At 48.2% G+C, this 26,697-nt stretch overlaps 2 protein-coding genes across 2 annotated transcripts; both read left to right on the top strand.

Annotated features, from left to right (window-relative positions):
• The first annotated feature begins 915 nt into the window (after positions 1-915).
• Positions 916-3,713, top strand: LOC123776974 (C-C motif chemokine 4). Its single transcript, XM_045773365.2, has 3 exons — positions 916-2,157; positions 2,689-2,803; positions 3,369-3,713. Exons 1-3 carry the CDS (start codon positions 2,082-2,084, stop codon positions 3,454-3,456), a joined length of 279 nt encoding a protein of 92 aa, XP_045629321.1. The 5' UTR covers positions 916-2,081; the 3' UTR covers positions 3,457-3,713.
• Positions 3,714-14,633: 10,920 nt separating this feature from the next.
• On the top strand, positions 14,634-17,253 carry LOC148107983 (WAP four-disulfide core domain protein 18-like). The gene is made up of 3 exons (XM_087854698.1): positions 14,634-14,718; positions 15,313-15,461; positions 17,149-17,253. Exons 1-3 carry the CDS (start codon positions 14,634-14,636, stop codon positions 17,251-17,253), a joined length of 339 nt encoding a protein of 112 aa, XP_087710824.1.
• Positions 17,254-26,697: the final 9,444 nt, after the last annotated feature.

The raw sequence follows: 26,697 nt of genomic DNA, 5'->3' as shown, positions 1-26,697 counted from the left end.
GCCAAGGGATGGTCTTCTCCATGCTTTGGGCTCTCTGACATTTTGTTTCTACCTCTGATGTGACACTTACCTTATTCCATCTCATGGCGTTGTTACTTCTGTCATTGGCAACACCATCACTAGACTAAGAACTCTTCGAGGGCAGGTTTGGGGATTCATTTAGCTCTGTCTGCCCTGACAAACAGCAGATGACTTATTCAGTTGACTTGAATGGAAATGCCATGAATAACGAAGTCTGTAGATTTGAGGGGGAACATAAGACACATCCTCCTTCCCTTAAAGCAGGGTGCTTGATGCACGCACATGAAACTCCATCAACCAGAAGAGGCCATGAGAGACACTAGCATATGTGATACAAGGGATAGCAGAAACTTAGAGCTGGAGATGGAGGTCTTGGTAAAGATTGGAACATTTGAAACAAGACTTGCACAAAGAAAAGGGCAAGGACAGGAGGGAGGAGAGAAGTAGAGTTCGTGTGTGTGTAGGTGGTGGTGGTTGGGAGATGAGGTAGACTGACATTGAACTTTATTTAGCCCTGAAGTACTCCAAAATGCTGCCCTGATTCCTCCTAGCCCACATTTCTATAGCACCCAGGAGGGCTGGCTCTCCCCTTTCCCTCTTCATTCTTCTTTCTCAGGGCAGAGGCAGGTAGTCATGTGAGGCTGGGGGTGAGCAGATGGGTCAACATGGGTGAGCTGATGGTGGATAGAGATCTTGATCCAACCACTCTAATTGCCCCCACGAGTCCCACTCCATGCACTACTGTATTCCTGGGCTTTGTAAACTTTAGGCGGTCACCTGCAGGTCAACAGCAGCTGCCCAACCAGGCAGGGATTTCCATGAATGCCAGGAATTCCCTATGGATGGGTGGGGACACCCATGTGCTTAGGTTACACACACATTGTATCCGTAACATGGATAAGCTCTTTGGTAGGTATATCCAATCCCATTTTTACATGAGAGGAACATTCTTTACTTGGGTCTTCCAAACTTGATTCTTCCTGAACTTTTTCTCCTTTACTATTATCAGTCAAGTAAACATACTGAAATCTTTATTTCTTTTTCTGTTCCCTTCTTGTTCTAAGACAGACTGACCCAAACTCTTCTCCTGATTTCAACCCTAATAAGATAGGTCTTTGTGTGTGGCATTGGCCCTAGTGGTTAATGTTTTCTCTCTTTGTGGTCACATTCTATATTTGTACTGGAAGCAACGGGGTGGAAACAAATGGATTTTAGAATCAGAGGAATCTCAGTTCAGATCTTGGCACTGCCACTTAACAGCCGTGTGGCCTGGAGATAGTGGATCCTGTGATGTGATCCTCTTTGCCCCAGGGGAATGATCATAGTCCTGCTCAGGGCTATGGTAGGGTTAGATGTCATGTGTATGTGGCAGCTTGCCCAGTGCCTGGCCCATCGTAAATCCCCAATACGTAGAGGTTGTAAATGATCCTGAGCTGCCCCGCTGGGTCCTTCTGCACATTCAATGCTGGGCTCTCTCTTTATGCCCAAGGAAACGTACAGGGCACGAAGGTCATTCAGCTCAGCAGAAGGTGTCCCAGGAATGGTATATGGAGTCCTGGCCGCCCCCTCCTACTTAAGGCCAGGCTTGCAGCAGCCCTGGCAAGACTGACGTGAAGCCTCCAGTTTCTGGAGGTGCCAACCCCCGAGAGCAGCACGGTTCTCGTCTAGAAGCCTCTCTGCAGGTGTGAACGTTTCATCCTTCCTCTTGGGGTTGCGATTCTCTCCACAGTCTTGATCACTGCCTTGGTGTACCACTTCCCTCTATAGCGCAGCCCACTTCTCCACTCCCCCTCCCCGCCCCATGATGACATCGTCCTGGGGAAGAGAAGCTGTGAAGGGCTGCTCACTGTCATCTAGCTTCAGTTTCCTTACTGGCACCATGACATCATCTCTACCCTGGAAATTCCATTTGCCCCCTTGTGCCTCCAACTCTGTCCGAGGCCTCAGAGTTCCTATAAAGAGGGGTTCCCAAATCAGTTTCAGCACAGAACACAGTCGGGTTCTGAAGCTTCTGGGCTCTGCGGTCTCAGCTCCAGGAAAGCCTCTCCTCTGCCGAAACCATGAAGCTCTGTGCGACCGTCCTTTCTCTCCTCGTGCTAGTGGCTGCCTTCTACTCCCCAGCGCTCTCAGCACCAAGTAAGTCCATTCTTCCAGAAGCTACTTCTACAGCCACAGTGTGGGCAGTGCTGACTTCTCTAACTGGGGCTTATCTAATGGTGGCACCTAGGGATTGGACAAAAGGGAGACAGGAAGATTTTCAAGTAGCTGTTAAATGTAGAATCTGGTAGACAGTCAGTAATAGTCAAGTTCCTGTTTTCTTAAGAAACGGCAACCAGTAGACTCATTAAACAAGTTCCTGTCTCTTTCTGTGCCTTGGTTTCCCCATCTATAAAATGAATGGAGTTAGACACATGCCCTGAGACTCAGTCCAGCTCCAACCTTCTAGAATTCTTTCATGACTTTCACGACTTTCATTCTTTCATGACTTCCTCTCATGGGTTTCTATTCAGAATAATACTCCTACTTAGGGTGAGTGGGATTGGATACATGGGACCATATTTTGGGATCTGGTAGTTCTACAGAGATGGCCACTGAGTGTCTGTGATTGAAGCCAAAATTAACAGGCCATTGTAGAGCTTCTGTCTCACCCCCTGCCTTTCTTTCCAGTGGGCTCAGACCCTCCCACCGCCTGCTGCTTCTCTTACACCCTTCGGAAGCTCCCTCGCAACTTTGTGACCGACTACTTCGAGACCAGCAGCCTCTGCTCCCAGCCAGCCGTGGTGTGAGTATCAACCCGGGGGGCTGCTCTAGGAGGCAAGGGTGGGGGCAGGATTAAAAAGGGGGCCTATTAGGGGAATGTGGAATCAAGCAGTAGGGAGGCAATTCTCAGGGCTGAAGCCCTCCCAGAAGTCAGTGAGGATCAAGTCTTGAAGTCACCTGTGAGTCCAGAGGGGGCTGAGTGGGAGCCGATGGAGAGGAAGGGGGTTCCTGGGGGAGGAAGTTAGCCGGAAGCCAGGAAACCAGGGAAAGTAGTAAAGATGACAGGAGATGTGGGCTGATTTCTTAAACCATTCTTAGAAAAACACACAGAAAAGTCACTGCTAGGGGCAATAGAGAATGAGTGGGGTGACGTATCCTCAAAACTCATTTGTTCCTAATCTGGGCAACCCAGGAGGTAGAGCTAAATGCAAAGTAGAAGTTACCAGGAGTCCAGTTCTAGCACCACCCCAGAGAGGGTTTCCCCATCTATTGGAGCGGTCCAACGTGAACCGTGGTCAAGAAGAGGAAGATACCTACCACAGGCAAGATCCCACGGGAGTCTAATGTGTCCATTCCTTGTCCCACAGATTCCAAACCAAAAGGGGCAGACAAGTGTGTGCTAACCCCAGTGAGGCCTGGGTCCAGGAATACATGGATGACCTGGAACTGAACTGAGCCGCTCCTCCAGGTGCAGGAGGCGGTCTCCAGGGAAGGTCACTGAGCCTGACGCTTCTCACGAGACGCACCTTCTCCACACTCGCGACTCTTCTCAGTAGCCCGTTCCTTCTCTTAATTTAATCCTATTACGTCCTGTGTAATTGTATTTGGAGTTATTTCTATTATTTTTTTGCCAAAGGACACTTGTCCCCCATGGGGATGGTCGACCGTCACTGTTTCTCTGCTATTGTAGATGTATGGATAATGCAACTGATTCCATGTGTTTTCAAAATAAAACTTCTTAAAAATTGTAGACAATTTCTTTGCATTTTAATTTGACTGGGGGTGAAGGGAATTGCCTCGTATTATGATTGGGCCAAAAAAACGACTGTTTCCAAACACAATAAGAACGAGCAATTATTGAGTGCTTCATAGGGCTAATATGTCACTTAACACTTTCAGTGGGATTTTAACACCCTTATAAAGCAGGGACTGGTGGTCTCAATTTTACAGATGAGGAAACAGAGGCACAGAGATCACATGACTTGCTAAGGCTTGTCGGTCTGCTGGGGAGCATTACAAAAGGATGATCCGAAAGATAGCTGTGCTGCTGAGCGTTGGCATGTCAGCGTTCCGTAGGGAAGTTGTAAAGAGCAGCAGTACAATGCAGAGGGAGGAAGGAGTTCAGAGTCAGAAAAGCAGGCCTGCCTAACTTATTATCAGCATACTGCCTTACTGGACCTCAGTTCTCACACCTGGAAAGTGGGGGCTTCAAAGGGCATCTGTAAGGTGACGTGTCCATTACCCATCATGGGGCCTGACATCTGGAAGATTCTTTCCTTCTCTGAGCCTCAGCGTTCTCTCTCACGTAAAATGGGCAGACTGTCTATCCTCCTGGGGTCATTGTGTGGATTAGGATGGTTAGTGAATCAGCTCTAAAAGCCGGAGCAAATGTGAAACATTATCATGAGGACAGAAGAATGAATGTCAGATCTGGTTCTAGATGGTTGCGGGAGTAACCTGGAGCCACATCTCATCTTAATTCTTCACTCAGAACTTCCTCTTACAGGGGTGCCTGGGTGACTCCGTTGGTTGGACAGCTGACTCTTGATCTCAGGATCTTGATCTCCGGTTTGTGAGTTCAGGCCCCGTGTTGGGCTCCACACTAGGTGTGGAGCCTACTTAAAAACTTTTTTTTTTCTTACATGGGTCAGAGAGAACACGGGCCTGAAATAGAATTATATGTAAAAATAAACCTTGATCCATGGGACGTAGAATTTTAGTCTATTAAAATTTTGGGGACCTTTTCAGACCATCTGGTCCAACTCATTTCATGGAAACTGAGAGCCAGGGACTGAGAAGTGACTTACTAAAGGCCACTCAGCAAGTGTGTGACAGAGGAATCCAGCCAATGCCAAATCCCAAGTTAGTCCCTTTTCTGTGCTCCACATGACATGACTCTGGTCCCTGAAAGGATGACCCACGTGTGAGTAGGATGAAGAGGGGGCTACCCTGAAAATCGTTTGAGTGTTCTCAGTCCAGTGCAGAAGCAGAGCTGGGACCATGTACCTCTCTGGGGCCAGCAGGCAATTCCCTTCCTTGCCCTGCACTTAGCCACCCCCATCGTCCCACAGCCTGACTGGCTTGGCTTTTGCTTTTCATCTGCCTACATCTGAGCTGTCCAATGTATTAGTCACTAGCCACAAGTGGCTATTTAAATTTTTATTAAATTTAATGAAAATTTAATAAAATTTAAAAATTCTAGGATTTTGATGGATTCCTGTCTCACATCGAGGTCTTTCATCCATTTGGAGTTTATCTTTGTGTATGGTGTGAGAGAGTGGTCAAGTTTCATTCTTTTGCATGTAGCTGTCCAATTTTCCCAGCACCATTTATCGAAGAGACTGTCGTTTTTCCACCGGAAGTTTTTTCCTGCTTTATCAAAGATTAGTTGCCCAAAGAGCCGAGGGTCCATTTCTGGGTTCTCTATTCTGTTCCATTGGTCTATGTGTCTGTTTTTGTGCCAGTACCAGGCTGTCTTTGTGATCACAGCTTTGTAGTACAGCTCGAAATCCGGCATTGTGATGCCCCCAGCTTTGTTTTTTCTTTTCAACACTTCCTTGGCGATTTGTGGCCTTTTCTGGTTCCACACAAATTTAAGGGCTGTTTGTTCCAGTTCTTTGAAAAATGTCATTGGTATTTTGATCGGGATGGTATTGAAAGTGTAGATTGCTCTGGGTAGCATGGACATTTTAACTATGTTAATTCTTCCGATCCATGAGCATGGAATATTTTTCCATCTTTTTGTGTCTTCCTCAATGTCTTTCAAGAATGATTTGTAGTTTCTAGAATATAGATCCTTTACGTCTCTGGTTAAGTTAATTCCAAGATAATGTATGATTTTTGGTGCTATTGTAAATGGGATGGATTCCCTAATTTCTCTTTCTTCAGTCTCATTGTTCGTGTATAGAAATGCAACTGATCTGAGCATTGATTTTGTATCCCGCCACATTACTGAATTGCTGTATAACTTCTAGTAGTTTGGGGGTGGATTCTTAAAAAGTTAAAAATTGAACTACCCTATGATCCAGCAATCGCACTACTGGGTATTTACCCCAAAGATACAGACGTAGTGAAGAGAAGGGCCATATGCACCCCAATGTTCATAGCAGCATTGTCCACAATAGCTAAATCATGGAAGGAGCCGAGATGCCTTTCAACAGATGACTGGATTAAGAAGATGTGGTCCATATATACAATGGAATATTACTCAGCTATCAGAAAGAACGAGTTCTCAACATTTGCTGCAACATGGACGGCACTGGAGGAGATAATGCTAAGTGAAATAAGTCAAGCAGAGAAAGACAATTATCATATGGTTTCTCTCATCTATGGAACATAAGAACTAGGAAGATCAGTAGGGGAAGAAAGGGATAAAGAAAGGAGGGGTAATCAGAGGGGGAATGAAGCATGAGAGACTATGGACTATGAGAAATAAACTGAGGGCTTCAGAGGGGAGGGGGTGGGGGAATGGGATAGGCCAGTGATGGGTAGTAAGGAGGGCACGTATTGCTTGGTGCACTGGGTGTTGTACACAACTAATGAATCATCGAGCCTTACATCAGAAACCAGGGATGTATTGTATGGTGACTAACATAATATAATAAAAAATATTATTATAAAAAAGTAAATAAATAAAAATAAAATTTAAAATTCATTTCCTTAGTTGCACTAGTCACAGTTCAAGTGCTCATTAGCTACGTGTGCTTCGTGGCTGCCATGTTGGACAGTGCAGATATAAAGCATTTCTATCATCGTGGAAAGTTCCATTGGATGGCACTGTCCTAAAGGCACAGGGCCTGAAGTAGTGAAGGGAGGGGGGTTGGAAGTAGGCTGGAAGGTAGGGTGTGGTCTTTGGTGAAAGATACACATACTCTATTCTGAGGGAAGGGATTGGGAGAGAAAATGGGTAATCCCCAGGCCTGAGACAAGGTATAGACCACTGTGGGAGGCTGAATAATGGCCCCCAAGATGTCCACATGCTAATCCCCAGAACCTGTGAAGATTGCCTTATACAGCAAAAAGGACTTTGCAGACGTGATCAAGGAAAGATCTTGAGGTGGAGAGATTCTCCTGGATTATCTGACTGAACCTTAAATGTAGTCATAAGTATTCTTATAGAGGGGGAAAAGGGAGATTTGACTACAGAGAGAAGAAGGCCATATGACAACTGATGCTACACTGTGGGCTTTGAGGATGGAGGAAGAGCCCACGAGCCAAGGAATGCAAGAATACCATTCTAGAAGTTGGAAAAAGCAAGGAAATGCCTTTCACCCTAGAGCCTCCAGGTGGAGTGCAGCCCTGTTGATACCTTTGATTTCAGCTTAGTGAAACAGATTTGGATTTCCGAGCTCTAGAACTTTAAGAGGACAAATGAGTGTCGTTTTAGGGCACGAAGTTTATATTCATTTGTTATAGCAGCAATAGAAAACTAATACAATCACCAACTGAAGAGTCACCCCCTCCTCAGTGTGGAAGGGAATGGAACATTCTAGAAGGTTAGACCAACTTCCTTGCAGGAGGAACCCAGAGTGAAGTGGACACATTCCAAGGCAATGTGCTGTAATGAAGTGAGGCATCTCAAGAGGAGGGTCTGCTCCGGCAGTTAAGTATGAAGGCTGAGGCTTCACCAAGGGTACAAACCCACCAGCTAGGGTAAGAGGAAGCCTGACTCTTCTTGAGACACCATGGCCTTCTGGGGCTGGGGGTGTCTTGGATTCCTACCTGGAGGAGTCCATCCTCTCATTTGTCAAATGAACCCCAGAGCAGAGCCGCAATTTGTCTCTGGTTTTACCATTAGAGAGGGCAGAGTTAGGGCCAGAATCTGGGTCTCCTCGCTCACATGGAGCGTTTTCCCCCCACAACTCCCTGCTCCTGCACAAATTGGAAGGGAGAAATTCAGCTCTTCAGAGGCCAGAGCTCCAGCGATGGCTGCAGGAGACCTGAATACCCTCGTGAAGAAGCGCATCCGCCAGGAATTCCCAGCGACAGGGTGGAATCCTCTCTGTGGGGCAATGTGGGACTTCACCTGTTGCACAATAAGAGACTTGTTCTGCCTTTCCCCTTTCTTCACAAAACTTCCTTTTCTGAGCCTGAGGCCAGGGAGTTGGTATCTGACTTTCCACTTATTTCACCAGGTTTCTGGCTGGAGACCAGACCAGAAGAGATTGAAGCAGGGCAGGAGGTGAGAGCCACAGTTTGTGGAGAGTAACACACAGTCCCGTGTGTTTCTCTTGCACTGTCTGCATCCCCCATTTCCATCTCCAGATGGGGGGCAGGGGGTGTCTGTTTCTTCATGTTCTGGTTCATGCAAGTTCTATGTTCTCTCTCCACCCCACTCCAACCCAGATCTCCTGTCACGCTCCCACGACGTAGGCATTTTCCTCCGAGGAGGCCAGGAGCCGACCCAGCAGGAACAGTGACCGAGGACATAAACCGAGCCACAGATGGTGGAAGAAACCACAGTTCTTCCCGATGGCTGAACCCAGAGGCCACATGGTGGTTCTGAGCTGCTTTCCACACACACTTTTCACAGACCTGAGGGCCTCGTCCTCTCTTTTCCAGTTCTTTCCCCCTGTCCTCCCTTCTAAAAGCCTCTCCTCTTGGGTTCCCATTGAGTCCAGGCAGACAAGAAAATGGAAAAAGATGTAGGAATTGAGAGACAAATTTGTGAATGCATTTTTCTACATTTTAAATAGTTTCATTGTTAGATACATGAAAATTGTGTGAAATACATACATTCAGAAGAAAAGAGAAAATCACATTTTTTTTTTTTTAGGGGAAGACAGGCTTGATCTCAACAGGATGGTCTGGGGACTCCCCTCTTCTTCTTCTTTTTCTTTTTTTTTTTAAGATTTTATTAAGGAGGGCACATATTGCATGGAGCACTGGGTGTTATACGCAAACAGTGAATCATGGAACACTACATCAAAAACTAAGGATGTACTGTATGGTAACTAACATAACATAATAAAAAATTATTTAAAAAAGATTTTATTTATTTATTTTAGAGAAAGAAAGAACAGGGGGAGGAGCAGAAGGAGAGGGAGAGAGAAAATCCCAAGCAGATTCCACACTGAGCACAGAGGCTGACACGGGGCTCGATCTCATGACCAAAATCAAGAGTCGGATGCTTAACCGACTGAGGCATCCAGGTTCCCCTGGGGACTCCCTTCTTCTAGCAAAACAGTCCCAATGGGGAGAACGGCACAGTGGCAGGGAAATCTTTTCTCTGGGCCGGATTAGCTCCCTCTGAATCTGGCTCCCCAAGGAGACCTTAGTTATTTACAGTGACTTCTGATCCATTGCCTCACGAGTCCTCTCTTCCCTCTGCTCGAGGCTGGAAGGAGAGGGGCGCCAGGGTTTCCCAAGCTCCTCCCCCTTCCAGGCACTATACTGCCGACTTCATGTGCAGTCTTCTTCAATCCTGGCAAAAACTCAGGTAGATATTATTCCCATTTTAAAGATGAGGAAACTGAGGTCTGAGAGGTCAAGAGGTGGAGCCTCAGTGTGGGGGTTTGATCGTCTCATCTGGGAGCTCTGCAGGTCAATGCGATTTTTGTGAGCTCTTCTTTTCTATAACCTTGCTGCACATGTCTACCTGGAATCATGAAACTTCTTCCTTCCATCTTGCCTTTCTAGATCTCCTCCATTCGGGAGGTTGAAGAGCTTACCTTCTTCGCCCCTTTTAGTTCTTAGAAGAGCAAGTCCTTGAATCTTCCAGCCCGACTGTGAAGGAGACTGCTGTATCCACGACTCAGCCTGAAGTCGGGGATTCAAGTCCGCAGCCAGCGGGTGGGATTCGTGACAGACGAGCCCCCACTCAGTCGTCTGATATCACGCACTCAATTACCTTAACATTAATATTTTTTTGACTGGGTAACGACAGACATTGTATAAAATGCAGAAGGATATCCAACAACAAAAAGGCAGAGAGAGAGAAAATCCTAAGCAGACTCCACGCCCAGCCCAGAGTCGATGGAGGGCTCGATCCCATGCCCCCAAGATCATGACCTGAGCCGAAAGCAAGAGCTGGACGCTTACCCGACCAAGCCACCCAGGTGCCCTCGCACACCCGGATTTACAAAGGTTTTGCCAGCTGGACAACTTTAATTCTGACAGAAAATACTCCCTTGAGCTTCGAAAATGCTACCTTCTCTCCCCTTAATTCCCTATACAAAAGGTTGCTAGAAACATCCTGGTAAATTTCGTAAGCCTGCCTAGTGCCCATGGTGCTTGTAAATTTCAAAGTCACAGACTTTAAGGTACAAAAATGTAACTTTATTTTCCCCATAATTGAACCCAACCCTCCAGTGTCTGTTTCTTTTGGTGGTAGAAGATTCAGTGTGGCCACAAGCTATGCATGATTACTTCCCGGTGTTTTTTTTTCCAGTTGAGAATCTGCCATGAGCCATATTCTTCCCATTCTCTCCTCCCATTCTTCCCCAGATCCACTGTCGTTCTGGAGCGTGGTGCGGTTAGACTCATCACACAGGAGGGCGCAGGAATCTTGCTCCTTATTGTCCCTCGGCCTCTGCTGGCATCTGCAGAAGGCGTGTCAGCCCTCTGGCCACTGGGCGTCAGACCCTCTGCTGGCTCCCTTGTCCTGCCATGGCCTCTGCGGTCAGGTCCATGACTCTGTCCTTTCTGGCTCACTCTAAGCTCCTCTGAGCCCACAGGGCTTGGGACTTCTTGGAAAGGCTGGGCTCCTTCTTGGACTGTGCCTCCCTCCTGCTCCCTGACCCTAGAGCCCAGCCTCTTCCTGGGCAGCGCTGGGCCCTGTTAGGTTCATTCTCAGATGGCTAACTTTTGGGCTCAAGCCTTTCACTTTATTCTGCTAATAGTGTCTATCTTGTTTGCTCTCCCAGTATGTGGGAAACTAGCTCTTCAATCATGAACTTTAAAAATACATCTATCATTTATGATAGGAACCCAGTTTCCTTTGGGGTTTGTCCTTGCAAACACCGCCCCCCCTCACACAAACCCCTTTCTCTCAGAAAGCCCAGATCTTGAAATGGAAACTGTGCTTTCAGAACTATTATGGCAATTAGAGTTTTAAGAGAAACCCAGCGAGGAACTCAATGGGCTTGTCTCTCTAAGGTGTGTCCACTCTCCTCTGAAGGCAGGGAGTCTAGGTTATAATTCACCGCTTGCCCCACAGGGAAATGGGAGGGAATACAAGGAAGCGAGGAAGGGAGGGAAGACACCTTGTTAATTCCTCACAATAGTATATGTGTTATACACTTAAAGTAATGTGGATGGACAAACAGGCCCGCCCTGTGTTAAGGAGACTTCCTTGGCCGGATCTGTGCCCTCTGACTTAAAATGTCATCATCTCGGACCTAGCCAAGTCTCGTGCTCTGTGACAAAATGTCTTGCTGTTCACTGTCACAGGACAAAGCTGCACCATGAGCAAGGTCTGGGGCTGGTGGGCTGAGCGTGCAGTTAGGTGTTGGAAGGATTTGGCAGGGATGAGAAATGACTCTTTGGGATATGAAATTCCAGCCAGTTTAGGAGTCTAGACACAGAAGCTGCTGTACCCTAAGGTCTCACACGTCATCCCAAAACCCACGCACACACAGACACACAGACACACAGACACACAGACACACACACACACACACACACACACACACCAAGGAATAAAACTCTGATGGCTACAGGTATGAAGGATGGTTTTGCAGACTGAGGACATCTGAGAATTCCCAATGTCTAGATCAGGCTTCTCCTTTAGTTTTTTATGTATGTCTGACAGGTGCTGCAGGCACCTGGCCCTTTCAGGTGGTGATGTGTCATGAGGCCTTGCCAAATCCCCAGATCTGTGATCGTCACTAGAGCAGTAGAAAGCAGCTTTTCATAGGGACATTGTTTTGTTTTTCACAAAGAAATCAGGTCTCATCAGGCGGGTGCTGTGTTTCTCATGTGCGTGAAAGACATCTGGAGAACTTTCCTGGACCCCACCAATGGAGATTCCACAGCAGTGGGTCTGAGGTGGGCTTGGGGTGTTTGCAGGGCATGGACTTCCTATGAGTCTCAGACCCTTCATCTGTGACATGGGGATGCCAATGGAATGACCCCACAGGCTTGAGAGGCTTTGGTGAGACGGGTGACAGGACGGGTATGAAGAGTGAGCACAGGGCCTGACATACAGTCGTGCATAACCAAGGCCAAGTACTCCCGTCATGATGGAAGAGGCCCTCCTTAGCGATCTCACAGCTGCCGGTACCGACGGGCGTGCTTGTGCCAAACTGGCCCAGGCCATCATTACCCTTTGCTTCTTACTGGAAACTCGGAGCAGTCAACACCAGATTATATTGTCTTGTGTAATTTCCATTCATTAAATCTCTCCATGTAACTGTGGTGGGACCTCCCTGCTCCACGTTCCCAACTGGCATGCGTGCAGTGGGGTGTACGGGAACACACAGCTTGCAATAGCCCATCAGACATTTAACTTGAGGGGGCGCCTGGGTGGCTCCATAGGTTAAGCATCCGACTCTTGATTTCGGCTCGGGTCATGACCTCAGGGTCATGAGATCGAGCCCCATGTTGGGCTCTGCGCTCAGTGGGGAGTCTGCTTGAGATCCTCTCTCTCCCTCTCCCCCCGTGCACATGCTTTCTCTCTCTCTCTCAAATAAATAAACAAAAAAAAATCTTTAAAAAAAATTTAACGTGAGGAAGCAAGATTACAAATGTTTTGGGTCAGTTTAGGAGGAATCGATGTCCCTTTCACCGTGGGAGGAAGTGGAAGTTGTATAGTCTTTCGGAGGACAATCTGGCAATATCTTCCAATGCTACAGTAGAGACATCTTGGTATTTCCAGGCTTAGGCATCTAATCTGGGGGAAATACTGACATATATAAACAAAGAAGTATATACAAAGTATACAATGCGTGTACACAGCAAATTGTTTATAATAACCGGGGAAAGAAACCCAACCCCACCAAAAACCACCCAAATGTGCAACAATTGAGTCTTGGTTAAATAAATTATGAACCATTCATTAATGGAATTTTAGATAGTAGTTATTTTAGGAAAGGAAAAAAAGATACCCGGAAAGCTCTCTAAGGCATCATGTAGAGTGAATAAAGCAAAATAATACGTATAACTTTATTTCTGCAAAAAAATGATCTATTTGTATATACACATATGTGTGTATATAAAAGCATAGAAAAAGACCTTAGGAAGATACACAACAAACTGCTAACATTTGAGTACCTCCTGGAAGGTTACTCTGGATAGTTCTATATCTGAATTATTGATCACAAGAGTTCATGCATGTGTTTGTTCCGTAAAAATGAACTTTCAAAGATGGTGTTGGTAGGCGATAAGAGTCATGTCTGGGTCCCTTTTAGAGGAGGAAAAGAGAGCTCTCCCCTTGCCAACAGCATCCTGGAGGCTTCTGCTGCAAGTTCTTTGGGGCTGCCTGGCCTGGCTCTGCGCACTCACCCAGGCCACGCTACTCAGCAGTCTGGGACAGGCCAGCCACCGCGGGGCTGGATCTGGACTTGCCTTTTCTGTGCTCTGTGCCGCCCGGCTTCATTGATCTGTGCCCTGCACTGAGCTGCCTTGTCCTCGCCGGGTTGCCTAGTCCCTCCTCCAGACTGAAGAGTCATTCCTGGTCCTTGTGCCCACTGTGCCTCCAAAGCGTCTGAGAAGCTGGGTGTGAGCTAACTACCTGGGTTAGTCGGAGCCCTCCTCTCCTGGGCTTGCTTAGTATTTCTGTGCTTGCAGGGTAGCTTGTCCAGGGCTCCCCAGAGGCGGTCCTGAGGTGCCTGCCCCAGCTCTGACCACCAAGGACAAAGCAGGATTTGTCTTCGCTTTCACGGTCATTGGGGTCTTACCCCTACGCCCTTCCTTTGAGATTCTGTAACTGGGATAGGAAAGAGGGTGGGCCTCTTACTCAGGCCCCTATGAACACCTCGGACTCTCCTGTAGTCAGCTCGCCTTGCTCACCTGCACAGTCCTCTCTCCAGGAACCTCTGCTTCTGGAGCAGGGGAGGTCGGAGACCACCAACCATCAGGATGGATCCTGTCTCTCAACCCTCAAGGGCCTGGCCATCTGGGATCTTTGAACGTTGATTTCCTCGGAGGAGTGACTTCACAGCCACCTGTCACTACCTTTGGGTCAGGGAGTGGCCCATATTTCATCCCTGCTCAGGGATCTCAGCCCTAGAGATTCAATCATCTCTCCTGGAAGGAAGCACTTACCCATATCTGATCCCCAGGGGCCCCCATGGGCCCTGACAAATAATAGCTCCTGCCCTCACAGTTCAAGGTCTCACTCTGATATTCTAAATTTCGCAATTGTTTTCTTTGACCACAGCTCCCGAGGACACCGGGAAACCCAGGCCAGGTTGTGCTAGAACAATGAACAAAGGGCTAAAAGGTGTCCCTAAGCTTTCCTGTTTGGCATTTGCATCTCTAAGAAACCACTCCCTAACTGGAAGGGAAACCCATTGTGAACCCGAATGAAGGAACTAGAGCATCTGGGGGACACTCCCTAGAGAGCTTACTTTTTCACAGTCCGTCTTGCTCCACTGCCTCCCGCCCCACCCTCCGTTCTGCTGGTGCTGACGCTGCGCTGGCTGCGGTATAAATTAGGGCTGAGCTCCCTGAGTGCCTCACATCAAAGGCACATGAAGACAGGTGCGGTCTTTGTTCTGGCGGCTTTCATCACCGTGGGGATGGAGCTGGCCTGTGCTTGGAGACCTCCTTTCAGAGGTGAGGGTGCTGAAGGGATCCCACCTGGGAGCAGAGATGACACAGAGCCCCACTTCCGACCCGGGGATGGTTTGGCACAGAAGCTATAGAATGGAGATTCGGCATTCATCAGCCCTGTTTCCTTTGACCTACAGGAACAAACACCCTGCGTTTCTCATTCTTCTTATCACATTGGGTTGGGTCTGATTGGAAGTGGGGACTTCTCTCTAGTTGGAAGATGTGCCCTGGGTGGGGACTCCAATGAGGAATAGCTCTGGGATGAACACGGGGTAGGCGTGAGGGAGGAAGGTGGCTGTCTGTGATCAGAGATTTTCTAATGAGGTGGGAAAAAAGAGGGTTATGACGGTGCAGGTTTCTTGCCTGCTGGGACTATCAGTCTTTGGAGCAGGGAGAACATTCGCCCTCTGGCCAGGCTGTAAAATGGGGACCTAAGAGTGAGCGTGTACACACTCAGGTTGAAAGGGGGCATCAGGAGCACGAAGGAGGAACCGGAAGAGGTGGGATCCCACCAGCCATGAGAGCTTCAGACCTCCAGCGTCAGTTCGCTGTCTTAGTAACTATTCCAGACCCCACAGAAACCACTGTATGTTGCAGGGCAAGAAAGACCCGGAGTCTGCCCAGAGGTGCCCAAAGGGGTCTTCGGGATTTGTGCTGAAATGTGCTCGGGAGATCAATCGTGTCCCAGAGGGATGAAATGCTGCAGCAATGGATGTGGTCATGTCTGCCAGTATGCTGTCCCCCCGGTGAGTATGAATCAGTCAAGAGCTGTCCAAGGGGATGGACAGCTGCCCAGTGGACTTTGCTGGGCAGACAGATGCTCACATGTCCACGGCACACAGACGTCTGGGTAGCTCCAAAAGAAATGGGCTGGAAGCAAATGGCAGAACCCCTGGCTGCGTTATCTAAGGCTCTGTTCTAGAAGAGAAGCCCTATCGCAGGACAGCCCTGAGGGGCTCAAGTGGGACCAGTCACCATGACTCTACAATCACAGGTCAATATTAACCAAGGGTTCCTCACCCTCCATCCCCTCCCCTGCCAAAGAGGCTTAACTCTTGGGAGGTGATCTTGGGAGGAGGGAAAGGAAAGGGGACCCCAATTTGTTGAGTATCTCCTGTGTCAGGCAGGACTTGTGCTGGAGTTGAGATAAAAAGGTAAGCACAACCCGGTCAGGGAGACAGATCTATATAAAGGATTGTAACCCAGTGTGACTAGCGCTTTGTACAGATTTTCTACTAAGTTCCATGGGAGCAAAAGGAGGAGTTATTGGCTTTGCCTGGGGAGTTGGACAAGTTGTCAGACAGTGGAGAACATCTACAGGAGAGCTTCAAGGATGAGTGAAGTTTGCCAGAGGAAGGAAGGGCAGTTCAGATGATGGGAAAAGTGTGAGCCCTCTGCTGGGGATGGGAAGGTGATGTGGTGGGTAGAAATTGCAGCATCTCGGGGCTGGGGGCGGGGGTAGAGGGGGGTCATCTGAGCCAGAGCCTAAAGAGGAATGAGCAGCCTGCTGAAGAGTTTGGAAAACTGGTCGTAGTTGCTAAGCAGAGGACACGTGATGATCGAATTTGTATTTTAGAAGCGTAGCTCTGCTGGCCGTGTGCAAGATGGACAGGACGTTTATTAAGCATGCCTGGATACCAGCCCCAGAAGATTTCTCGTGAATCCATGAATCTGACGCTTGGCATTAACAAGACTCTTCCACAAGCCATTCCTGGCTATTCCCTATCCCTGGAATTGCAGCCCTGGAAGGAGAATATCTAATGTGGTGGAGTGACTGCTTTCTAAAGAGCTCGTGTCCAAAATAAACTGTGTCTGTGGCATCATTCAGGCTGCATTATTCTTCCTTTCTGGGCTTTGTGGTGGACTCCCTGTGGGTTAGCAGGACCTGAAGTGTGCACGGGCCACGAGTCCATGAATACAAGGCACACAGAGCACCCACAGACCAGGGGAAGGTCCTCCCAGCCAGTTCACCTTTCCTCCTTCCGTGTCAATGACTTCAGACGGAGCAGATGGCACAAGAGTATTTTCTGCAGCGTCCTGTGAATATGAATTTGGCCAAGCATAAAACTTAATGACCCGGTAGCACAGAGCAGGCCTGTAGGAGCAGCCCCTATTAGGGCAAGACTCAGAAGGAGCAGGGGCAGGAGCAAGTGTGGAAAGACTCCATCCTAAGGCAACGCACTGATATCTAGCAGGACTGGATGCCTAAAGCCGGGGGAGTGACCCTGACCCTTGAGATGTGGGACTTTGAGTGGCGTGAGCTGGGAAGTGCCGGCCCCTCCCTGGAGTGATGAAGAGTAAGGATGCAGTTAGGAGGTGGCCTCTGGGGCTGGAGCGTTTGATTTGGATGCTACCTAAGCAGAGGAGAAACCTGGGTCTCCCAGAGAAGCCCTGACAAAAACGGTGCTTTGAGCTGACTGCTCCGTCCCGCAGAGTCTACTTCCTTCCACCTGGATCCCCAGCGCGGCCGGCTGGGGTTTCCCATATCTGCTTGTCTCTGTCTCCCCTGCTCTTGCTTCCATGCAGTACATCTTCTAACTAATGAGCCCGTGCGTCGGAATGAGGGGTATTAGCACCGCCGTCTTCTTTTACTGGTTGGCCGTCCCTGTCCCAAACGCCTCCATGCTCCGGTTTCACTTGGTCATTTATGGGCATTCGTGAGCAGACCCTTAAAATATTCCTAATGGTCTCACCTCTTATCTGTCATTCTGAATGCCAAGGTATGACCCTCCCTGCAAAGATACTTGAGAAGAGTCTCCTACAACTTCCACATACGTGTCCAGATAGTCCTGAAGACCCTAGAAAGCTCTTTCTGTTCTTTTGTGAACTTCTCATTTTTCTCATCTGCATTCAACCCCTTCTTATATTTAGGGGATACTCCATTTTCTCCCAAGGGAAACTGGTAAGAGCTAGACACTCCCTCTACTTCCGGGAAGGTAGGGCTTGGAATTAGGATGCTTTCTGACCATGTGGATTTATAGGGAGTGACGCGACTTAGGGATCGTTGGAAACAATTCACAACAGCAGAGGTGTCAGCGACAGCATCCTAACCAGACTGTTGCTGCGACGTGTGCTTGGCTATGTTGTTGTCACTAGCCTTATTTTAGCCCCTGATACTTTCCTGAGCCTGGTTGACCCGTCTTCCCTGCTGTTTCTGTGAACTGTATGATACTATCTTTCCAAAATCCCTGCTCTCTCGAGTTGGTCAGAATTCGTTCTTTGGCTTGCATTCGCAAGCACTAATTTGCGTGCAAATTGGTGTCAGGCATGGACCCAGGCCAAACACGCGTAGGGAAATGGCAACAGTGTGGGTTTCCTGAACAGGTCTCGTTAGAAGCCGACGGCAACTAGAATCATGAGGATTCTAGCATGGAAACTGGCATGCAGCGTCTTCAGTAAGGAGGTAATAGTCTGAGCTAGATTTTGACAGAGAGCAGGATTTAACAAGAGCAAAGAAGAACGAGTCACACAGAGGGAGCAGCGGGACATGGCCCCAGATGTGCCAAAGCGATGGGGGTTTAGAGCACAGGGGTGAGCGGAGACTTGCTGTGGGCGGTAGCAGGGAGAAATCTATAAAAGCAGGAGCACACAGAGTGAGTGGGGCTCTGTGGTCGGTGTTTAAGCAGGAGAAGAGTCATGATAAATCTGTTTTATGTCAGCAGCAGTGATGGTCACGTATATGGAAAGGTGTCTGGCCAACCCCCTCCCCCTTGGAAGATTCCTCACACGTCCTCCAGGTCACAGAAGAACAGGTTCTTCCACAAGCCTTTCCTGGCTCTTCTTCATCTTTGGAAGCTCAACCCTGGGAGAAATGCTATATTCCATTTACTCAAGTTCTGAAGTTTCCAGGGAATAAAGCTTTATACAGAAAATCTTTATCTTAAAACCCCTAATCCAGAAGAAGGATACTATTGTGCTGGCATGATCCAATCTGAATTTTTCACTATTTGACGTTTCTAAGGGGTCCTCTCTGGACTAGTGGCATCATAAGTAGCATAAAATACAAAGGTACAAGCACGTAGTGCCCCGAATATAATTCTGAGGACTCTCAAGGGACAACGTGAGGGGTCTCTCTCACGTTCCTTCCTCTGTCCTTAATGGCATCTGGGTATTACTCCAGAGTCTCTAAGTGTGAGCGGGTCCACAAGTGTTTGCCCTGAGGCAAACTGTTGCCATTAGAACTCTTGGCTCAGTCTCCACGGGGAAGGAGGGAGATGCAGGGTAGACTTGGTGAGCACCCAGCCTGGGCTCAGGGACTGACTGCAGAGACTGAATGAAGGGAAACACTCCTGAATCAAATGTGGGCCTTCCAAAGAAGCCCTGGCAAAAACAAGAGTCTGAGTCAACTACACAATGACTCTAGAACCTGGATGTGATCCCCCCGTTTACTTCTTTTTTTTTTTTTTAAGATTTTATTTTATTTTATTCGACAGAGATAGAGACAGCCAGCGAGAGAGGGAACACAAGCAGGGGGAGTGGGAGAGGAAGAAGCAGGCTCCTAGCGGAGGAGCCTGATGTGGCGCTCGATCCCATAACGCCGGGATCACGCCCTGAGCCGAAGGCAGACGCTTAACCGCTGTGCCACCCAGGCGCCCCCCCCCCCCCCCCCGTGCCCCTGTTTACTTCTGACAAGGATTCTGACTGGTCCTGCTGGGACTTGGCGTCTCCTCCTGTGGCCCTCCTCCTGACTCTAGCTGTTGCCGCACAGACTGGATTTTCACATTCTGTCCAGGCTTCCAGGGCATCTGACAACGAATAGCTCTTGGTCTGGACTTGCTGTGCCTGACTGAGCAGTCCGCAGGGATTCAGCCACGGCCAAGGCCATGGGAAAGTCTCAGGGAAGGAGGAGAGGCAGACAAAGGAAATGATATCTGAAAGCAAGTTTGGAGCTTTTTCTCCAAAAACACATTTTGAAACTCTTTATTCAAAATATCTTTATTTTTAAATTCCCGAAATATTGAGAGATAATGACAAGCTTGATTTTTTAATTTTTTTTTCAGATAGTCTAGATCAGGGATCCGTCACCTCCAGCCCACAGGGCAAGCCTAGCCCCCATCTGGTTCTATATACAGCGCATGAGCTAAGACTGGTCTTTACCCTCGACATGAATGATATTTAGTGACACGTGAAATTACTTGGAATTCGAATCTTAGTGTCTGTAAAGTTTGGGCTGGGGTAGTGAATGGTGAGGTGACTATGACAAGGGTTAGTTCACAAAGTTTGTTTGCACAGATTTCCCAGATTTTCCAGTCTCTGAAGATGGGGATGTCTTCCTTTCTCCTGGCATAGGGAAGGCACCTTTCCTACGGGAATTTCATCTCCTGCTCTCAGGAAGTAAAAGGCGGATCAGAGTACATATTCTGTCTTGATAATCTCCCTTCTGATGTAAATGGCGTTGGACCTCTCTAGGTTGTATTTGTGGTTTAAGAAAGAACGTAAATGGGGGAGCCTGGGTGGCGCAGTAGTTAAGCGTCTGCCTTCGGCTCAGGGCGTGATCCCGGAGTTATGGGATCGAGCCCCACATCAGGCTCCTCTGCTATGAGCCTGCTTCTTTCTCTCCCACTCCCCCTGCTTGTGCTCCCTCTCTCGCTGGCTGTCTCTGTCAACTAAATAAATAAAATCTTAAAAAAAAAAAAAAAGAAAGAACGTAAATGCATGAATTTAAACATAAGGGTTTATAATGAAAAGTAATTTCCTCCCCATCCCTGGCTTTCAAGCTCTTCCACCCTGTTCCCTCTCCAGAGGGACCACTATTAGAATTTCTTGGGATTCCCTCTAGAGAAAGCCTCTCTCTCTTTCTCTCTGTACCCAATAATATTCTGAAAATATTTTAATTTAATGCTGGATTATATACTATCCCAACCCAAACCCCATTGTCTTGTCAGTTCTAGACAAATTTATTATTTCTTGGTCTAAATGGTATACAATGTCCTTTTCTGGTCACTTTGGACCTTCATTCTCTTGTGAAGGCTCTCATTTACATGTAAACATTTGAGGAGAGTTTGTATGCTTTTCTCCTGTGAATCTGTCTTATTCTGTTTAATTCATAGGCCCAGCCAGAGACCCACAAGGATAGAGGAGACTATTTCCTCCCCTGCCCACCCCATATCCAGCCTCCCCTCTCCTCGGCTATGGTCAGGGTTGACGTGACCTAAGCTTCATGGCCGTACACCCCACAAAGTCAGCCTCCCAAGATAAGAATAGTCCCACCAACAGCTATCGGGAGACAACACAAGTCCACAGGTGAGAGCCGAGTGAACAAGGTCATAAAGACCATAATGTAATTGTGAAATATGGACTTTTAATTCATTTTATGTATGTCTTATAACAGCTGGCAATAGGGGAAGAAAATCATCTGATCTAGGCATGTTTCCCTTGCCCCCTACATAGAATAGCGAGAGACAGATTCACCAGAAAGAAGTGTTGACCGGTGGTCTCTCGGGTGGTAGGACCTGAAGTGAAGAACTCCAACGGGCGAGTGGCATTAAGGAATGTGGGAGGCAGCGTTGGGAACGCCAGCTGCCCTTACCCTGGCCCCCTGCAACAGGACACGTGTACCCGAGCCCTGGTGGGGACGAGCAGTAGAGGAGAAGGCAAGGCAGGTGGGGTGCAAGAAGCAGCACGCCCTGAGACGTTAGACAGAGCCAGAGTATCTCCTGCCCGCCCTGCAACTGAGTTCTCAGTAACTACGACAAAGTGGAGCCGTGTCCGAGCCCTGATCTGTGAACTGGAGGCGCTCAGGACGAGGCCACGGTCGGGTGGGCACCGTGAGGTGAAGCCCACGATGTCTGGTGTGGGTAAGGGGCTCCCTAGAGATGAGTTCTGCAAACCCTACTCCGTGCTCTGTCGTTTGCTCACGTGGCGGCCCTGGATCTTCAGCGGCCTTGTCTGCTGAATGCGGAAGGTTGTTGCTGTGGGTGCAAAGAGCTCGTTTGGGAAGGCGGCCCACACAGGTGTGTGTTATCCTCGGCCACCTGCCTGAGGCCTCGGCTTCCAGAGACGCGCTCGGGCCCAGCTCTGCAGGCGTGAGGGAGGTCAGCCTCCTTCGGCCCTGCCTCACCTTCACAGAACCAAGGCTTTAAACAGCAGCACGGACGGGGTGTCTTCTCTAAGCATGGAACTAGAGTTTCCCCGAGACCCGAAAGATCACAGGTAACAGCTGCCCCTTCACCTCGGAAGGACGGAAGTGAGAACAGAGAAAGCAGAGGCTTAGTGTTTCGTGTTGTTTTTTCCTCACAGTCCTGTGGCCCCACGGGCCCAGGCATAATCTATAAGGACTGGGGACAAATCTAGGTTATGGTCTCCAGGCCAGATAGACCGCCATCCCCTCCGGCAACCATAACCTATTTTTATTGTGCTGAATTCTCCTCCAGTCCCTTCTCTCCCTCGGGGTGAGCCTGTCCCGGGCCACTCCTCACTGTCTCGAGGCTAGATGACACCCAGTGGAGGCCCCGACTGCCCGGTCTGACAAGCCCCGGCCATGCTTTCCTGGAGTTAGTCTACATGAATCAGGTGGGAGAACCTGCTAGCAAGTCTGGGGTGGCCATGTCAGAGACAGGTGGGAGAGATGGAGGAACTTGCTCTCTACCTGTCCTCTCTACTCAATATTTCATAGGACTTCTGAGCCTGGGAAGTGAGAGGCAGTCTCTCCACTGCTATCCAAACATGGTGTGACCATGGGAAGACTAATGGAAACAAGGCACCATGTGGCACTTGGGTGGATTTCTAGCTTTGGAATTACCTGGAGAGAGTGCTTGGTTGCCCAGGGCGGCATGCCCGCAAGGACACTGACAATGACGGCAGTGATAGGCCTCTGGGCTCAAGTGGCTTTTCAGAGACCAGAGCACAGAGGCCATATGGGAAGGCCATGAGTGGGCTGGTTGGGGAGCACATGCGGACAGCTCGGGGACTGCCGGAAATATGTGGGCAAGACTAGGGAGACGGGGTGGGGGGTAAATGGGTGTGAAATAGGGGCAGCGAGGCAGCCAGATATGGGTCTAAATAAGATATGACCACTTTTCTCTCTCCAGGACAGGTAAGTCTTGGAACCCTGAACTTAAAGATATGTGGCCCATTAGGAGTAGCAGAGGAAAAGAGAGACCTTTTAGAAAAAGTGTGGTTGGTCACTGTCGGGGCTGGAGGCAATATGGATAGAACCCAGGTGTGTTCCTGGAATCCTTTTCAGAAGAGCACAGGTCGAGATAGAAGTTGATGGAAGGCCAGAGCAACTCCCCACAGCAGTCCCCTGGTGTCCAGCTTCCTCCACTGAAGGGCTGCCTCCTTGACATTAGCGGAATGATCCAGATGGAAACCTCTGATCGACCTGATGTTTTTGCCCTCCTGGGAGTTGGAAATGTGGAACAGAGAGACGCAGACACTGGACAGTATTGAGTTGAGTCCCATTAGCGCAGCCCCCTTGAGAGGACTTTCAGAGTTAAAATACGTGTGACTTATTCACTCCACTGACGAGGCTGTGCATGAAGGCTTAGCAGACTCTGCGGTCACCCGGCTTTGGGGAGCCATGTAAATTAGGGGAAGACAGTTACCACTCACCGCACACAGGCCTGTAAGCAAAGTACCATCTCACTTCACACGCACTTCCAGCTTTACATTATCTTTATAAACTTTACAGACTTTATAAACTTGCTTCATTTTTGGTCTCAAAGTGCCCTCTCAGTTTGGAGGATATTTACTGTCTCTTCTCCACCTTCTAACAACTTATTTCTTGTGTTTTTGATTTTAGCCATTCTGGCAGGTCCGAGGTAATAATCCCATTGCGGTGGTAATTTGCATTTCCCTGAGGATGAGCGATGAGCGTCTTTTCTTGTGTTTGTTGGCCAAATCTGTGTTTTCTTTGGAAAACTGTCTACTTAGGTCCTCTGCCTGTTTTTTTAATTGGATGATTTCGGGTTATTTTTGGTGTTGAGTTGTATAAGTTCTTTATGTATTTTGGATATTAATCCCATATCAGATCTATCATTTGCAAATATCTTCTCCCATTCAGTAGGTCGCCTTTTTGGTTTTTGATGGTTTTCTTCACCATGCAGAAGCTTTTTATTCTGGTGTAGTTCTAATAGTTTAATTTTGCTCCCCCCCCCCCCACCACAACCGGATGAGACATGTTTAGAAAAATATTTCTATTACCAATGTCAAAGAAATTACTGCCTGTGTTTTCTTCTAGGAATTTTATGGTTTCGGGTCTCTCATTGAAGTCTTTAATCCATGTTGAGTTTATTTTTGGGTATGGTGTAAGAAAGTGGTCTGATTTCATTCTTTTGCATGTAGCTGACCAGTTTTCCCAATACCATTTATTGAAGAGACTGTCTTTTTTCCATTGTACAGTCCAGCCTTTTTTTGTCACCGAATTGGCCATAAAATCATGGGTTTATTTCTGGACTCTATTCCATTGATCTATGTGTATATTTTTGTGCCAGTATCATACTGTGTTGATTACTAGTGCTCTGTAAGTATATTTTGAAATCTGGGATTGTGATACCGCCAGCACTTTTTAATTGGCTAAAGCTTTTCACCAACTCTGGGGTGGCTGCCTCTGCCCACAACCTATGCGTGTCACCTCCTAACCACCCGTCACTCCCCAATTCCGTGTCGGAAGAGGGTTGACTCCACCTAACAGAGCAGAAATGTGGGTGTTACAGGGTCACAGGATTCTGAGGCTCTGATTCCGGTCTGGCTGGGGAGGCCTGACTCTGTCCTCTCACCTTGTGTCCATACATCCTTCAGAAAAGAAAGTCATCTAAAAAACCCACGGTGGAAAAGAGTTTTTTTTCAAGTACTCCTTATCCTGTGATTATTTGATTTGCCTGTTTGGAATGCCAAGTTTCTGAGCATGTTCATGACAGAACATTCCATATCACAGGCGCAAATTGTAGGGAAGGGGTAGCTTTGGGCTTCCTTGGGCTGCTCCCCTTGCTCTGGCTCTGGCTACTGGGAAGGTATCATCTGGGAGGCCGCATCTTGCAAAGTTTGTTTTTTTAAATCCCAAATGAGCCCTTGACTTTGAGGGGGGAAAAATCACAGATCCTGAAAGGGCTTTTCTCTCAGTAGAATGAATCAAAAGCCTTATTCTCTTAGAAGCCATAACCACTCATTGCAAAGTGATTGAGAAAATGAAAAACAATGTCCATAGAATGAATAAACCAATAAAAACCTGTCCACCACTGTACTTAATAGCTCCCCCCAGTTTACAGAAGATTGGCTTATTGCCAGCCTCTTTCTTCCCACCCCCAAATAATCGTTTCACTAAACCTCCATGTGTAAGGCGTATGTGGGGCACGAGCTGTTGGGAGAGGTGTGTGGAGATCGTGAGTGGCCCAGGTTGGGAGCCCTGGACACAGAATTGGAAAACACATCTCATTTCAGGATAACTTTCTCGGTGAGATAGACACTCTGAGCACAGACCCCACAGAACGTGTGAGAAAGTCCACATTTGTGTTTTAGTCTGAGACTGTTTGAGCAGAGCTCCGCTTGTAAGGACAAATAGGACCTCTAATTAATCAGCTCTTGGGTTTGGTTAGCTTCTACTGAAAAAGTACCCTCCAAATGTGCAAAGGTAGGCTAAGAACCAAGGCTTCATCCCTAATTATGTAAGTACATTCATTATGACAAGGGGAATGGTGGGTGAGCCAACCTGGGAGCTTGAAGGGGAAAATCCACGTGTGGTGTGCTGTATTTATCAAATGCTGAAACGGGCCCTAATGCAAGATAGCTTAGACCTTCACTTTTGACACTCCCGAGGAATTCCTTGAGCATAATTCTCAAAGGTAGCAGGAAACTTTGTCAGATGACAGCAACCTGATGAGGAAATCGGCTGACAATGTTTCCAACTATGAGTCGATTTGCATCTTTATGTCTCCGAAGAGGCAGCTGAAGCAGACGGAAAATTCGCCTTCCGTAGTGAGACAGATAAAGGAGCCAGACGACGATGTGGATATCAGAAGTTACTCAGTACCACTCGGACGTCCAGCCCAGCCCAGCCGCATTCTCTCATACTGGAAGGTTATAAACGGGGCCGGTTCTGCGTGTGGGGTGAACCCCACAGAATCAGGCACTATCTCTATGGCAGGCAGTAAACGCTTCTCCATTATGAGTTTCCGTTCATTGTATCCACACGGATGTTCTCTTTCCAAGCCTCCCTGTAGGTGAGGGAATTTTGCCGTCATGGTTTTGGGGGACAGAACAGGGATCTTCTCCTCTGATGAGGTATAGGTTTCTTTTGAGCCTTGACTCGAGAACGATCGTCTTGTATTATGCGGACACCACAGTCTGAAAGGGCAAGAAAGGCTACAGTAAAGGTGTGGACTGACCTGCAGGGTTGCTGTCCACCGAGAAATGAATGTAAGGAAACTGGAGATCTGCTTGTGGGTCAAGGAAGTCATCATCGCAGGCAAAAGGAACACCCACCCACCCTCTCCACGCAGCAGTCTGCAGAAGCCTTGCAGAAGAGCGGTTGGTAGCAAAGGCAGGAGAACTGGAATTGTCCTACCTAACAGAGGTCCTGGGAAGGAATAAAGAACTCTCCTCCTAGGAAGGGAGGCAGCTGCTTCCAACTGCTCAACTGAGACACACGACCATGTTCCTGGATTCCCAGGACACTGATTAAAATCCTTGAGATAGGTCCCTTCTGCCGTATTGACTGCTGGTGGCCACCAAGACATGTGCTTGCTGTTGGAATAAAAGCATGTACAAGGCAGGTTTGGCAAGACAGACCCATGTAAGGAATTATAACATAACCTGCCTGACACTACGGCAGAGGTCTGTGCAAAGTTCTGCAGGAGCAGAAAGGGGAATTATGAGCTCGTGTCTGGGAAGTTGGGAAAATGTTTAGGTGGTGCGAAGTCCATGAGCTAGAAGCTGAGGGGTGAGGCGGAGGTCTCCAGGTAGACGAGGAGCCAGGTGCACTATCCAGGCAGCAGGACCAGCGTGCAATGACCTGGGGGTGGGAAGAGCACGGCAGGAGGCAGG

Source organism: Ursus americanus, chromosome 23 (genome assembly GCF_024610735.1).
Source record: "Ursus americanus isolate L20-20 chromosome 23, mUrsAme1.1.p, whole genome shotgun sequence".
Classification (NCBI taxonomy): Eukaryota; Metazoa; Chordata; class Mammalia; order Carnivora; family Ursidae; genus Ursus; species Ursus americanus.
Note: the sequence above shows the minus strand (reverse complement) of the source record. Positions and strands in the feature narration are given on the sequence as shown.